Source organism: Trematomus bernacchii, unplaced genomic scaffold (assembly GCF_902827165.1).
Source record: "Trematomus bernacchii unplaced genomic scaffold, fTreBer1.1, whole genome shotgun sequence".
NCBI classification, from domain to species: domain Eukaryota; kingdom Metazoa; phylum Chordata; class Actinopteri; order Perciformes; family Nototheniidae; genus Trematomus; species Trematomus bernacchii.
The window spans coordinates 829125-845166 of NW_022987531.1; the positions used below are offsets into that span (position 1 = coordinate 829125).

At 42.1% G+C, this 16042-nt stretch overlaps 1 protein-coding gene across 1 annotated transcript in view; it reads right to left on the reverse strand.

Moving 5' to 3' along the window:
• LOC117475857 (B-cadherin-like) overlaps positions 1–10060 on the reverse strand; it is a 45606-nt gene extending 35546 nt beyond the window's left edge. The window contains 1 exon segment of the mRNA XM_034122210.1: positions 9727–10060. Within this exon segment, the coding sequence (XP_033978101.1) occupies positions 9727–9777 (51 nt within the window). The 5' untranslated portion in view covers positions 9778–10060.
• Between the last annotated feature and the right edge of the window lie 5982 nt (positions 10061–16042).

Genomic DNA, 16042 nt, shown 5'->3' on the forward strand with positions numbered 1-16042 from the left:
CGCTATACATTAGTACCAGATATACTGTACACGGACATTTTAGTGAACCAGACCAGCTGTTTCCGCCGGGTCTTCGCTTCCCGGGCATCACGTTGTTTACAAGTGTGTTCAGATGCTAAATGACAAGTGCAAGTGACAATTGTTGTCGTCTTCTCTGTGAACGTTTTTTTCTCCGTTATTTTGCCATTTTCAGATTTAAATTTCGAGCGGAAAGCTAACCAGGAAGTAATAATTACTTAAGCGGAGAACGGAGAAAGTAAACGTTACAGCAGGCATAACAACAGCCGGTGTTTATTTTATTATAATATATATAATTTGTTTTAAAGCTCAATATATAGTTCTATCCGTGACATATGGATCTTAACAAAGATCCGCTATACATTAGTACCAGATATACTGTACACGGACATTTTAGTGAACCAGACCAGCTGTTTCCGCCGGGTCTTCGCTTCCCGGGCATCACGTTGTTTACAAGTGTGTTCAGATGCTAAATAAAAGTTTAGCTTGTACTTTTGATACCCCGCCTCTCGGCACCACAACATCCAGTTTACTGTATTTCACATGAGCGATGTCGAACATTGAAAAGTCCTTATAAAATCTCTGTTATTAGATCAGTACTTTTCTTATATGACTATTATTGACTTGAACACTGAGAATGTATTTATTAACTTCAGACATTTGAAATATTTGAAATCAGATGAAAACAAACTGTAACGGACCCTGCCGTGTTATCTATGATTACTATGCCTTACTGTACATTCATAATTTCAGCCGGAGGTAGGTGGTAGGCGTTGCGGAGGAGCAGATTGCGAGTGAGGTGCCTGTTCTAAACGAACTATTCCAGCTGTTATAAAGCATTAAATAAAAAGTAAGCAAGGAATACAGAATGTTTCGTTACGTAACTTTGTTGAGAATGTGGCCATGTACATGTAATACATGGGATCATTTGCAGCGACTTGGTCATTGTGGGGAAAAATAACACCCATCCTGATCGTTTCAATGAAGTTGAATACAGAATATTCATATTTGTCAGTGATTTCATGTCAATTCGGCGAACATAAACATCAATGATGATGATTAAATTAGGATTAAAAATCGGGAGAGCCGGCTCGTTCGTTTTTTCCGACTAAACAACATCTATTATTTAGAAGTTGATTTCACATGACTCCAGTGTGGAACCCCACTGCACCCCCTGGTGGATCAATGATCCATTGCAGCTGGCTTCACAATAATTAAATGTATTTATCATGGGGGCGGTATCAAGTCTGACTGGGGGCCGGCCGGCCATCACGGAACGTGCATGAACCGATCACGACCCTCGCACTTTAAACTGTCCAAAATAAGACGCTTCATCTGTACAAGGCCGCTGGAACTAGTCTGTATAGACTTTTGGTCAGCTGAAGACTCTAAGAACAAGTCCATCGATGTTCTAGTAGTAACAGACCATTTCACAAAGATGGCTCAGGCATTTCCCTGTAGGGACCAAACAGCTGAACAAGTCGCGAAAGTGCTGTGGGATCGGTACTTCTGTGTGTATGGATTTCCTGAGAGGATCCATAGTGATCAAGGTGCTAACTTTGAGAGTCATCTCATAAGTGAGCTTCTCAGAGTGTCTGGCATCAGAAAGTCACACACAACCCCCTACCACCCCATGGGAAATGGGAGTGTGGAACGTTTCAACCGCACCCTAGGTGGTATGATTCGTGCATTGCCGCCTGAGGAGAAGAGTGACTGGCCAAGACGGTTACAGACCCTAACATTCATGTACAACTGTACAGCCCACGAAACAACAGGATATGCGCCTTTTTACCTCATGTTTGGTCGTGTCCCTCGCCTACCTGTTGATGTGCTTTTTAGTACAGTCTTCCATGACTCTGCTGTGATGAGTTACGACAAATATGTAGCCTGTCTTGCTGTTGACCTGAAGGAAGCAATGGAGGTCGCTCAGGCTCATGCTGGAAAGGAGCAGCGCAGACATGCACAGTTGTACAACAGGAAAGTGAAAGGCTCTACCATTGACGTTGGTGACAGGGTGTTGATGGCCAACAGGAGAGACAGAGGCAAGAAGAAGCTTGCTGACAGATGGGACTCTACTATCTACACTGTCATGGACATGAACAAAGGGACACATACATTCAGGATCCGTGACACGGTCAGTGGTCAGGAGAAAGTTATCCACAGGAACCTGTTGATGCTGGTTAGTTTTCTCCCTGTTGGAGACGGATCAGACGTTAGTGAAACATCTGAACTTGCTTCATCCGAGCCTGTTACAGATTCGTCGACTTCAGAGGCTGTCCTCGTGAGGGTAAATGAAGAGTCCGAATCTCAGGGTGGTGGAGTGTCTCCTAGTGCAGCCGGTGGGAGTCTTGATGTTGAATGTGACATGAACTCATCTGTGCCTGATGGCGAAAGTCAGAGCCCGTTGACTGGTCCAAACTCTGTGGATTCTGAAAGGAGAACCATAGCATGGATCACAGAACTGTCCACACCAGGTCCATCAGAAGTTGATGTTTCTGACCTGCAGAGTACGTCCTCTAACCCCCGAGGCATCTCGGTTTTGCCGGATGACACTGTATCCTGTGTTTCTGGGCTTGTGACTGCTGTGGACTCTCGATCGCAAGTGGGACTGTCGGACTCTGACACCGTGACTTGGGGTACTGACTCAGAGGTGTTAAATTCCGTTGACCAGATTTCACGAGCACAGTCTCTCCTTTCCACTGTGCAGACTCAGTTTAGAACACGACTTGGCCGGCTGGTCAAACCCGTGGACAGACTGATACAGACCATGTCCCGACAGGACGTTATACCGGTCAGGTTTAATGTTAAGTCTGTTTGAAGGTCTGCATTTCGAGCTTTTACTGTTTAAGGGTCTTGGACAGTAATATGTGTTTATTTCTATTTTTGTTTGTTTTCCGAGATATTGACTTTGATGTTACACTCTGCTGATTTTCTTTTCTTTTGTGATGAGCTGTACTACACTGTGTGTAGGGGTTTTAGTGGGGGTGTATAAGGCACCCTTTTACCAGTTGCTGGGTTGAGAGATAAGCGCTGCTCTCATACCACTTCATCCTAAAGGGATACATTTCATGTTGGTTTGTTTTATGTAAAACCCCTCGGTGTTGTTTATTCTGTGATGTGGTGTGATGTGGTGTAATGCCAGTGCCGGGGAGTGGGGGGGGAAGGGGGGTGTCCGGTGCCTTGCTCAAGGGCACCACGGCAGGGCAGGAGGTGAGTGTGGACTTCTACTTGGAGAGGTCCCAGTTCACCTCCTGGCCTGCCGTGGTGCCCTTGAGCAAGGCACCGGACACCCCCCTTCCCCCCCACTCCCATTGCTCCCCGGGCGCTGTACAATAGCTGCCCACTGCTCCTAGTACTAGACTCCTTGTACTAGGATGGGTTAAAAGCAGAGGCCAAATTTCACTGTGTGCTCTGCATGTGTGACCATTAAAGAGGGTTTCATCCCTCCCTATTCTTCTTCTAGTCTATGCTCATATTCAGTAAAATTCAGTGGGGGTGTGTGTAACGGAGTTAAAAATGTGTAGACATAATTATTAGTTATAAATTACGATTTATAATAGGTTGTGAATTTTATTTTTATGAGATTGTTTCCTTTTGATGTTTTTGAGTTATGTTTCTGGTGGGAACACTTTCCCGTTGCACATCTTTTTCTATTTCCTGTATGTCATTTCCGCTTTCCCCTCACATTGAAGTGAGTGCTGCGGAGGGTAAGCTGTGCTGGGAGAGGTGTTACAAATCATTGCGGTTTTGTGCGATGGACCGGCTGTTTGGGTTGATGGAAGTGATGTGTGTTGTTGAGTGTTAATTTGGGTACATTGTTGACCCGTTTTTGTTGAGTTTCCACCGTAGGAAATTGTATTTTTTTAGTGATATCTGTGGTGTGGTTTTGGCGGGAATTAGACGCGATTTGCGTCATTCTCTTTGTTTACATGTTAACCCTTCCTTTATTTTCTTTTGTAAAGATGTGCAGCGTGGATTCAAGGAGAATATGGTTTTTGTTCTCAGGTATGTTTGTATTTGTATTTTTGTGTGATTACTTAATAAGATGTTCTTGTTCATTTAATAATTTCTTAATCTCTAAATAAGCTAGTATATATGAATAAGACATTGAAGTGAGTGCTGCGGCGGATGTGCAGCGTGGATTCAAGGAGAATATGGTTTTTGTTCTCAGTCCTCAGAATAAATGCCAGAAAACACCCCAGATGCTTCGCTGTCGTTTCTTGAAGGATAACAGGTCGCTTACAGTTGTGACCCGTTACAGATGCACAATAAGAACAGATTATATTAATACTTTCGTGACGTTTCGCTCTCTCAAAAGTTGGGCCATTTTGTCTTCATGCGCCAATGAGCAACTCTCATAGGAATGAAAGAGGCCCCGCCACCCACGCTGTATCCAGTTCTTATTATACATCAATGCTCCAGGGAGGAAGAGTGAGAGTCAACTCCGAAAATGGCGATTTGGTGCGGCTTGTGCCCAATGGGTTGACACACTTCTCTACATATTGCTTTTAAATTACACAAGATGTTTCGCAGCATTGTTCAAAGGTCGAATCAGCACCGATTTAAATAGAATTTCGCCATTACCTCCCCCCAACAACCTGGCTCCTTTGAGTCAAATACAGTGCAGAACTGCGGCAAGTGGTGTGACAAATACAAAATAATTTACTGGAATAAAAAGCGAAATAACTTAACGTTACAATTTCCAAAGACACAAACTTTTATTAACACATACGAATAGTGTCCTATCAGTATCCTATGGTAAGAACATATACCAAGTACATTTATCGACAGAAATGAGCAGAAGCAGTAGAAGAGTTTAAATCAGGGATGCAAACTTGTCACCTTTCGGCGAAATTCGCCGTTTTGAATCCAAAATAGGTCGTTTGTGTGATTCATGTAGATCTGCAATAAAAATATTTTTGGGGTATGGGGGGGGTCTGGGACCCGGAGTAATCTGCGGCCGCGAGCTGTTATGTGCCATCATGACACGCATGGTGTTCTTTTTTTATATATTATAATGAAGCGCGAGCTGTGTGCTCGAGTCTTCCTGCCTGTCGGCTCTGCTCATGGATGTATAATAAGGCTCTGCTGCTCCGGGATGAGGGTCTAGCTTCAGCAGCTACATTACCTACGGGTGCGTTCGTTAATATTAACTGTGCGGTCCGGAGTCACTGTGGCACAGACTGGACCGCTGGTGAACAGCTGTTGGAACGGGCCGTTCAGGTGTTCAAATCAGAGCTCCCTGTCGGAGCGGCAGAGCGTGATGTGCACTGAAAAGTGTTCCTGTCGCAATATTATCGTTGAGCTAGCTAACTAGCATACATTGTCACTATCTGCTAACGTTACAATGAGATGCGCCGGTGAAGATGGCCGCATTGTCTTTGTGCTCCTCTCCAACTTTGCCCATTTTCGTATTTTGTACATATTTCTTTTACTTTTGCCGTTTTACTTTTAACATGGTTCGCAACATGCTAGCCGACCGCACCTACTCTGCCATACAATATAGCAGAGAGGAACTTTTCCAATTGCGAAACTTCGTGGACAATATTAACCCTCCGACAGACAATGGAGATTCACCATGGCTACCTGTTGCTGTTCTACCTGAGAGACGCAAGAAGAAGACAAAGCGAGGATGCCGGGCCGGGTTGCTGGTCAGACTGAGAAAACGTGAGAATCGGCCCCCTCTTCCGAGTATTCTTCTGGCTAATGTTCAATCCATTGAAAATAAGCTAGATGAACTCAGAAGCCGGATTGCTTTTCAACGGGACATTAAGAACTGTAACGTGTTAATTCTCACTGAGACTTGGCTCAACCCCGCTATCCCGGACTCCGCTATTGTCCCTGACGGATTCTCTATTTTTCGTCAGGACCGGACTGCAAACTCGGGGAAAAGTAAGGGAGGCGGTGTGTGTGTAATGACTAACAACAACTGGTGCTCAGATGTGAAGATTATTTCATCGGACTGTTCCGCACAGCTAGAGCACCTCATGATCTCATGTCGGGCCTTCCATCTGCCGAGGGAATTCACATCTGTTGTGATAACAGCAGTGTATATCCCGCCGCAGCCACTCGCCGACAACAACACGGCACTCGATCAGCTGTTTGGGTTTATTGATAAAACCGAGACTTCACGGCCAGATGCGGCGTTCGTTGTGGCCGGAGATTTCAACACCGCCAACATGAAGAAGGTTTTGCCAAAATATTACCAACACATCAACTTCCCGACGCGCGGGGGAAACATACTGGACCATGTTTATTCCCCTTTCCGGAATGGATATAAGGCTCTCCCTCGCCCTCCCTTCGGCAAATCAGACCATATCTCACTACTGTTGTTGCCTGCGTACAAGCAGAAACTTAAAAGGGACAGACCGATAACAAGGACAGTACAACGATGGAGCGAGGAGTCAGATTCAGCACTGCAGGATTGCTTTGCATCTACGGATTGGAGTGTGTTTGAGGACAATAACATCAACACACACACGGACACTGTCATCTGCTACATTGGGAAATGCATCGATGACGTGGTACCGAAGGTTTCTGTACGGACATTCCCAAATCAAAAGCCCTGGGTAAACGGTGAGGTGCGCGGCAAACTGAAAGCGCGCACTCTCGCGCACACAGCGGGAGATTTGGAGGAGTACAGGAAGTCTAGGTATGATCTCCGGAGAGCAATAAAAAATGCAAAGAGACAGTACAAAGAGAAGGTGGAATCTGACTTCAAAGGCTGTAACACTAGGAATATGTGGGCGGGACTAAGGACAATGACTGACTAAAAAGGAGCAGCGGGGGGTGCTGCGGGAGTGTCTGCGTGCGCATCTCTCCCAGATGAGCTAAACAGTTTTTTTGCACGCTTTGAGAGCAGCCAGGCTGTGGAGGTACAGAGGGACCAGGAGCTACACTGCCCTTTTGTTTTAAATAGGGCAGATGTGTGTAAATCCTTTAAAAGGGTTAACCCACACAAGGCTCCTGGACCTGATGGCATCCCTGGCCGTGTTCTCAGGGTGTGTGCAGTTCAGCTGGCAGAGGTGTTCACAGACATCTTCAACAGGTCCCTGCTGCAGTCTGTAGTCCCCACATGTCTTAAACACTCCACCATCATTCCTGTCCCCAAAAAGACAATCATCACCTGCCCCAACGACTACCGCCCAGTAGCACTCACCTCCATCATAATGAAGTGCTTTGAGCGGTTAGTCAAATTATTCATCACCTCCTCCCTCCCTGAATCTCTGGACCCCCTGCAGTTTGCCTACAGAGCAAACAGGTCCACAGACGACGCCATAGCCCTCACCCTCCACACTGCCCTCTCACACCTGGACCCGAAGAACAGGAACACATATGTGAGAATGCTGTTCATTGACTACAGTTCAGCATTCAACACCATTGTGCCCTCCAAGCTGGCCATCAAGCTCAGAGACCTCGGGCTCAACAGCGCCCTCTGCGACTGGATCCTGAACTTCCTGACGGGCAGACCCCAGGCAATGCGGGTGGGAAACATCACATCCTCCACCCTGATTCTTAACACCGGTGCCCCTCAAGGCTGCGTGCTCAGCCCTCTCCTCTACTCCCTGTTCACCCACGACTGCGTGGCCACACACAGCTCCAACACCATCGTGAAGTTTGCTGATGACACGACCGTCATCGGCCAGATCACAGACGATGACGAGACGGCATACAGAGAGGAGGTCGAAAACCTGACATCTTGGTGCCAGGAGAACAACCTCCATCTCAACATCAGCAAAACAAAGGAGCTGATTGTGGATTACAGGAAGCAGCAGGGAGAGGGACACGCCCCCATCGCCATCAATGGGACTACGGTGGAGAGAGTCAAAAGCTTCAGGTTCCTTGGGGTCCACATCACTGAGGACCTGACATGGTCTCTTCACACCACCACCATCACCAAGAAAGCTCGACAGCGGCTCTTCTTCCTCCGCAGGCTGAGGAGGTTCAAAATGGATTCCAGGATACTCTGCAACTTCTACAGGTGCACGATAGAGAGTATCCTCACTGGCAGCATGACGGCCTGGTACGGCAGCTGCACCGACCTCGATCGTAAGGCTTTACAGAGGGTGGTGAAAACTGCACAGCACATCACCAGGACGGAGCTGCCATCCATGGAGGACCTTTACTCCCAGCGGCTCAGGAAGAAATCACTACGGATTATCAAAGACCCCCATCACCCCAGCCACAAACTGTTCTTTCTGTTGCCGTCTGGCAGACGTTACCGCAGCATCCGGGCAAGGACAAGAAGATTCGGAGACAGTTTCTTCCCGCGGGCAGTGAGACTGTTAAACAATTGAACTGTTGAAACAACATCAAACATTCAACTGCTACTCAGTAGTATGTATCTAATACCTAATATATATATATCATTCCAATAACTTGTATATAGACTCATACTGCACTATTCCACATCATAACTTTATTTCATTTTTATAACTATTATTATTTTTGTATTGCTCTTGCTCTTATTGTTATTATGTTATGTTATTATGTTGCATTGTTGGAGAAGCCTGTGACATAAGATTTTCAACTGCATAATTACTCTGTAGCTATGTCAGATTGACAATAAAGAACCTTGAACCTTGTTAGCTTTAGCCTTCGTTTTCAAATAGTTTTTTTCATAGGCTATAAACGGAGGTGGTATAAGTATATTTCTTGTACTTGAGTAAAAGTAGAAGCACTCAGATCTTGTACTAGAGTAAAAGTAGAAGTACTCAGATCTTGTACTTGAGTAAAAGTAGAAGTAGAAATCCTGCATTCAAAATGTTCCTCAAGTAAAAGTAGAAGTACTCGGGTCTTGTTCGTAAAAGTAGAAGTACTCAGGTCTTGTACTTGAGTAAAAGTAGAAGTACTCAGGTATTGTACTTGAGTAAAAGTAGAAGTACTCAGGTCTTGTACTTGAGTAAAAGTAGAAGTAGAAATCCTGCATTCAAAATGTTCCTCAAGTAAAAGTAGAAAAGTATTCTCATCAAAATATAGTTAAAGTAGCGACAGTAAAAGTAGTCATTGTGCAGATTGGTCCATTTCAGAATAATATATATGATATGTTTTATAATGATTGATCATGAAAGTGTTCTCAAAGCTGGTAAAGGTGCAGCTAGTTTGAATGACTTTGTATACTGCAGGGTAGCTTGTGAATTTACTCCAAGTGGAACTAAAGTCTGATTTAACACTTGATTATATTTCACATCATTCATCCACATCTGTAAAGTAACTAAAGCTATTAAATACATGTAGTGGAGTAGAAGTACACCATTTACCTCTGAACTGTAGTGGAGTAGAAGAACAAAGTAGCAACACATTGAAATACTTAAATAAAGTACAAGTATCTCAAAATTGTACCCAAGTATAGTACTTGCTGAGTTTATGAACTTAGTTACTTTACACCACTGGCTATAAAGATAGAAAGACTAAGCCTTGCACAGAGGCATAAAAATACATTTTCAAAATGCTCAACAGTGCTGCCAAAATTATAAACTGACTGCTACACAATTCAAATAAATGCTTTTATACATTTCTATTAGATGTGACTCTTTGGCGTTTCTGTTATTATTAACTGCTTTAGTTGTTCTGACTGCTAAAATCATCTGTTATTCCTAATTTTAAAGCCGATATTCCGTGGGGTCGGGGGGCTCGGATCCTTGTCACCTTTTTCATACCTGATGAGTTTGCATCCCTGTTAAATGAAGTTACAGCCGGAAATCTCACCTGAAAAACGGCGATTAAAATTCCCAAAACCGCGAACTGAGCGGTCCCCATCTGCCTGTACTCCGCTTTCAGTATTCCTCACAATGTAATGAATAATAAATATATTCCTTGACGGGTTTGCGTCGCGTGTTCTTTGTCTCCTCTCCTGAAGGAAGTTACTGACTCAGTGCAGCTGGGCGAGTTGCTGCAGGTACTTTCAGCGTGTGACGTCAGCTCACAGGTGCGCAGGTTCCTGATATGGGCATAGAGGCTGAACACACCTGAGGAGACAGATACCCGCAGTTTCTGTTAGCCTGCTTCCTGTCGATTTAGAGGTAGCAGATATACGACATGTAATAGTAGTAGTAATACACTGACAGCGTTCACTGAGCTGTATGTGAGATGAGTGAGCAGCTTTCTGTCTCATTTCCTCTTACTGACAACCACAGTCTTCCCCCCCACCTCCTCTATCTCTCTCTATCCTTATATGGTCAGTGTATGTTTTGGTCATTGGATTTTCTTTTCACAAATGCATATTCAAAAACAAAAAACGAGTGGATATTTAATTTTCGTTTTAAAATTGAAAAACCAAAATTGAAATACAAGGCGTTTTTTTTATCATGGTCAAAAAGGGATTTACTGAACTTAAAAAACGGGATGATTTTCATTTTCTACTTCTCAAAACAAAAAATAAAATCACTAGAAAACAGAAACAAAAAAACTACCGTTTTTCATATTCTGCTACCGGAAGTTACCTTACAAAATAAGACCGTAGATACACGGATTCAGACCTCATCTGCGCTCTTATTTTGTAAGGTAGTTTCCGGTAGCAGAATATGAAAACACGGTAGTTTTTTTGTTTCTGTTGTCTAGTGATTTTTTATTTTTGTTATTTAAAAATAAATAAGATCATTACTAATTTTAAGATGGCGAGACAGGACATAATTCAGAATGTCATGAGCATTACATTTAAGCAATATTGAATGTGTTTAATGTTGAAAGCACATGTGTCAATTCAACTTATTTTTTTGTACACAGCATCATCATCAACACAATGTTATAATAATCTGTAATGCATGGGTTCAAAGAAACCATTTGCCTAATGTGCTCATTGAAGGCATTTTTTAAATCTTTGAAAATCAATCATTAATCCGAAAGAGAAGAGTAGGCTATTTCCTTCATTTATTCATTATTTTCTTCTCCTGACTGTCTTGACATCAGCTGACTGAAACTATAGGTTAATAGCCTTGCATTGTGACCTGATTTGTGGTCAGTGAGAGAAAACTGCCCAGCAATTCTTTTTGACCAAAACATACACCAAATTATTATTTTTTATAAAGCAGTGTAACCTTGTTTAAACTGAAGAATTGTTTTTAATTTCCAGTAAAACTTCACAACAGCCATATTAGTTAAACCCAACTAGAATTTCAGTACAGCATTTTCAAAATTAGCTGCATATAACTATTTATTTCCACCCTTATTGACTTTGCAGTGTTAACCTTGCCAGCTGACTTTTTGAATGGACTTATAAGTGTGATTTAAGGAAGGTTATTCTATGTTATCTAAGTATTTAAATATTATACTACCATACTTTTACTCCACTACATTTTGGAAGACAATGTTGTACTATTTGTTTTACAGATGTATTTACGATGTACTTTTTCAGATTCACACAATACTTATGAAACACTTTTAAAATATGATACTTTACCAATACTTGGTAAAGATTAAACTATCCAACATTATATTTAAGTTACTAAAACCATGAGTTGGTGAACAAAAAACGAATTGGCAGCAATTTTGCTAAGAAGTTTTTTGTTCAAATATATTTCACAGTTCCAGTTTCTTAAAAGTGAAGACTTGCTGCTTCTGCTTTAAAATATTTAATATTTTAATGTTTTTAAAAAAAAAAATGTTTTACTTTTAGTCGTAATACTTTAAGTCTATCTTCCTAATCGTACTTAAATACTTTTACTTAAATACCAGTCTCGATGCAGTAGCCTACTTGGTATTGGTACTTTACCTCAAGTAAAGAATCAGAATACTTTTTCCACCACTGGTTAATTAATTCACACTAGTTAGGCTAGCCACAATAAGGGATTCTAGAGCGTTACATGCCAACATCTAAGGAAAAGCAGACGCTGCAATAACATATTTCAAATAAGCACATGTTGTTTACTAAGTGTAAAAGCCATTAAATATCTTCTTTTTTTTTACTGTTAATGGAACTAGCCTGCATTTCCCTCTTTTTCTCTAAGCAATGCTAACGTTAGCTTTATAACATTGCTATTAATTTGTTATTTTATATAAACAAAAGATTATTGTTACTTGACAGCATATCAATACCATATCCTGGAACATCCTTCTATCTTTGTAGAATAAAACGTGTATTTATATGATGACTGTGGATGCATTTATGATCCTGAAATATCGTTAGCTAGGTTAGCTTGTAGCAGGAACGTCATGCTAGCTAGGGGGCTAGCAGGTCCTAGCTAATGTTTGTCGAATTGTAATAGTTACTCAGATAGCAAACACATTTACAGCACTGTGTCAAATGTAATTAACTTAAATTATTGACGAGGGATAAAATCAAGTAAAGCTATACATATTAGTTTACTTACTGTGTGAATCAGACAATCTCAGCAGCAGGCAATGTTAACTCCTGTCACTCCTTCACTATTTAAATCATTAAAAAAAGTACTAAAAGTACTGCATTTTCTATACACCACACATATGGTTATATGCCTGATCAAATTAATTAATTATCGTTACTTGCATAGATCTTTTTACAGCAAAACCATCTCTTAAACGCTCTGTAAAGGCACACTAAAACATGACATTTTGTCAAAGTAACAGGTCTGTCATATGATGGTAGGCTGTGCCTCAGCAACACTGTCATTTTACACTTGGCATTGATCATCAGTAAGTAAGGGGTGGGAATTAATAAGCATTTGCTTCCTCCTGCTCCCTTTAGGACACATATGATTTATTGTTATTATTATTATGAATATTTTTGTTGAATATATAAATATGACTAATTTTTGTTGAATATATAAATATGATTATGAATATTGATAAATACTGTATTCTAACAATACAGTGTTCTGTTTTTCACATTTGTTTTTTTTAATCTGTTCGAAATAAAGATGGAAAGATGGAAATGAAATGACCTCACAATACTTTGTTTGCCATTGACCAATTATGCAATTTATTGAAATGGAACTAACAGCGGTAATTTGATCTTATCCAAAACCATTGTATGTGTTGCTTTGTGTGTAACAAAGTGATTGTTCATTCTTAAATCATACTTGCTTACTGCTCATTGTTGTGTCTATCAAAAGAGAAGAAAATAGAGTCAAGGTGAGAATTATTATTTTGAATCCCCCACCCTAGGAAGTAACTATTTTCCCACTGGCTGACTGCTCCATAACCTTGAGTAAAGCCCTGTTTACAGTACAGAGCATGTCTGTACTCTTTGGGAGAGAGCCTCAGATATCAACATAAAGCAGTGCTCATTATAGCTTACAGACCAACAAAACACTCATAATAACACCAGGTGATGGTTACTAACCAAAATACAAGCAGTCTATAAACCGGACTCTTGTCAAAAGTGAACAATCTCTGAAGTGTTCTTATTTTTTGTTTAATGTGGACATTCTTTTTACTGGATTCTTGAATTGCTAAATTCACCAGCAATCATATTCTCAGGTGGCATTGTGCATTTTGTAAAATGTTATCTTTAATATTTGTTAATATGCTTCTTGGGTAATATTTAAGCTGCTTTTTTTCTGCTGTAACAAATGCAAATGTCCCCTCTGTGGGACGATCAAAGGTATTCTGATTCTGAATTAAAGTAAAATAGAAAGGACCGTATTACGGAGCCCCTAAAGGGACATGGAAAAAAAAAATGAAAAAAGAGAGAGAATTTGTTTTCCCATGTCCCTTTAGGGCAGTGGTCACCAACCTTTTTAAGCCCAAGATCACCAACCTCGGCCTAGGTGAAAGGCGAGATCTACCTATTAGACCCTCCAGAAAAACGCGATTATGCGATCGCATAATTTACCGCATAATCAGCAAAATGGCGCAGATTTTTAAAAGGGCGCATATTTATTAAAAGGTCGCATAATCCCCGCATTTTTCCACACAAAGTTGAGGGGAAAAAAAGTTAACGTGAAGTAGTGATGTCATCAGCTCGCGCAGGTAAACAACACCGTAGAGTGAATGTGTGGAACTCACACGAGAGAGAAAACAACAAGATCAGCGCCATATAGATTATTATATACTATTATACTATTATTATTATATACTATTATACTATTATACGGCTCTGACCAAGATGAAAAAATCGAATCCATCTCATTTGCCTACGAACATTTCTGCTAAAGACCGGGCAAAGCAGTACCCTGATGTCTTGACGAAAGTGGGGGGAAACTATTCTGCACCCCGTGCAACTGTGTGTTGGAGCATAAGAGAAAACTTTGATTCATTCAAACATTCTAAAATGCTTTCTGCTGCTGCGGACAAGAAAGCCAAACAACTCGCGTTCACCGAGGCATCAACCTCCAAAACCCTTTCGAGGGCTACAAGAAACGAGGTGAGTAGCCTACAAGATTGAAGCTGGTCAGATAACGAACGAGTAAATGAAAACAGAATGAGGCGGAGAAGAGTGTGTGTGTGTGTGTGTGTGTGAGAGAGAGAGTGATTAAAATAGCCCATATATAAATACATAAATAACACTTTGTGATGTAGCTTGCTTCTAGTATGCTTGTTTATCATAGGAACTCTTTAAAAGGGCTCACTTTCATTCAGTAGTAGCCTAGTAACAGGGTGTGGGAGAAGAATCACCTTTTTTCCGCTTCCCGCATATTTCGCAACTTTTCGCATATTTAGCATATTTCCGCATATTTCGCAACTTCACCGCATAAAATCACATAAAAACCCCGCATGTTTAATCGCATAATCAAGGATTTTAGCCCGCATAATTAAGGGTTTTAGCCCGCATAATCAAGGATTTTAGCCCGCATAATCAAGGATTTTAGCCCGCGTTTTTCTGGAGGGTCTAACCCAGGGGTCGGCAACCTTTTTGATATGAAGTGCCATTCTAAAAAAAAAATGTATCAGCGTGCCGACGATCGTGAATTATCAACGGGGGGGGGGGGGGGGGGGGGGGGGGGAGAGGGTGTTGAAGAGCTCGACGAAAACACTCGTGAAAAGTGATGTTTAAAACTCAGTTAATGGGGCAGTTAATAGTCCGGCAGTGGCTCAGTCAGTAGGGGCTTGGACTGTGAGCCGTAGGGTCGCCGGTTCAAGTCCCCGACCAGACCTAAAATATGGAGTGTGGACTTCTACTTGGAGAGGTCCCAGTTCACCTCCTGCCCTGCCGTGGTGCCCTTGAGCAAGGCACCGGACATCCCCCTTCCCCCCCTCACTCCCATTGCTCCCCGGGCGCTGTACAATAGCTGCCCACTGCTCCTAGTACTAGACTCCTGGTACTAGGATGGGTTAAAAGCAGAGAACAAATTTCACTGTGTGTGTGCTGTGTGCTCTGCATGTGTGACCATTAAAGAGGGTTTCATCCCTCCCAATTCTTCTATCTTCTATCTCATTCACTGGCGCTTCCACAAACAACAACCAACATAATTGTTACATGAAGTAGCCTATATTATTCAAGTTTACATTAACTTTGGATAATAACACGGGGGAAATGAGCGGAAGCGCTCTCTTTTCCTCTCTCCCCCTCTCTCTCTCTGACAGCCTGTCAGTATCTCATGCAGCTCACTGATCCAGTAATGAGTGACAGTGAAGAATAAATATATTTATAACTAGTTCCAAAGGTAGATCAAATAGCTAAGTGTGTTAGGTCTAACTCTTGTGTGTTCTGCTCCGCTCACCGGTCCGTCACAGCGGTTGGAGCTGCAGGATTTATGCTTCACACACGTTGCATACCGCTATTTTATTGTCTTTTTCGGACACCTTAAAATACTGCCAGACTGGTGAAGCGATTTTGGCGAGCTTGTTTTGCCGCACACAGAGAAAAGTGTCATGTATGTTACGTCTCGCGATCGGCCTTTTTGAGTGGGGCTGCGTTGCGCGCATGGCTTCCTTCTGCAGGTAACGGGGAGACGCGCTCTGGCGGCGGTCTCGTTCAGGATCCGAAAATAAAATAAATATTTTGTACACTTATTCCACTTATTCCTAGTGTGTCACTGGTTACGGTGCCGCGTGCCATTGGTGGCACGCGTGCCAGGGGTTGCCGACCCCTGGTCTAACCTATTGCAAAATTGAGTGAAAAAGACGGCCCAGACAGTGCTTCCAATTTGAGGCCTTTTATATAGGC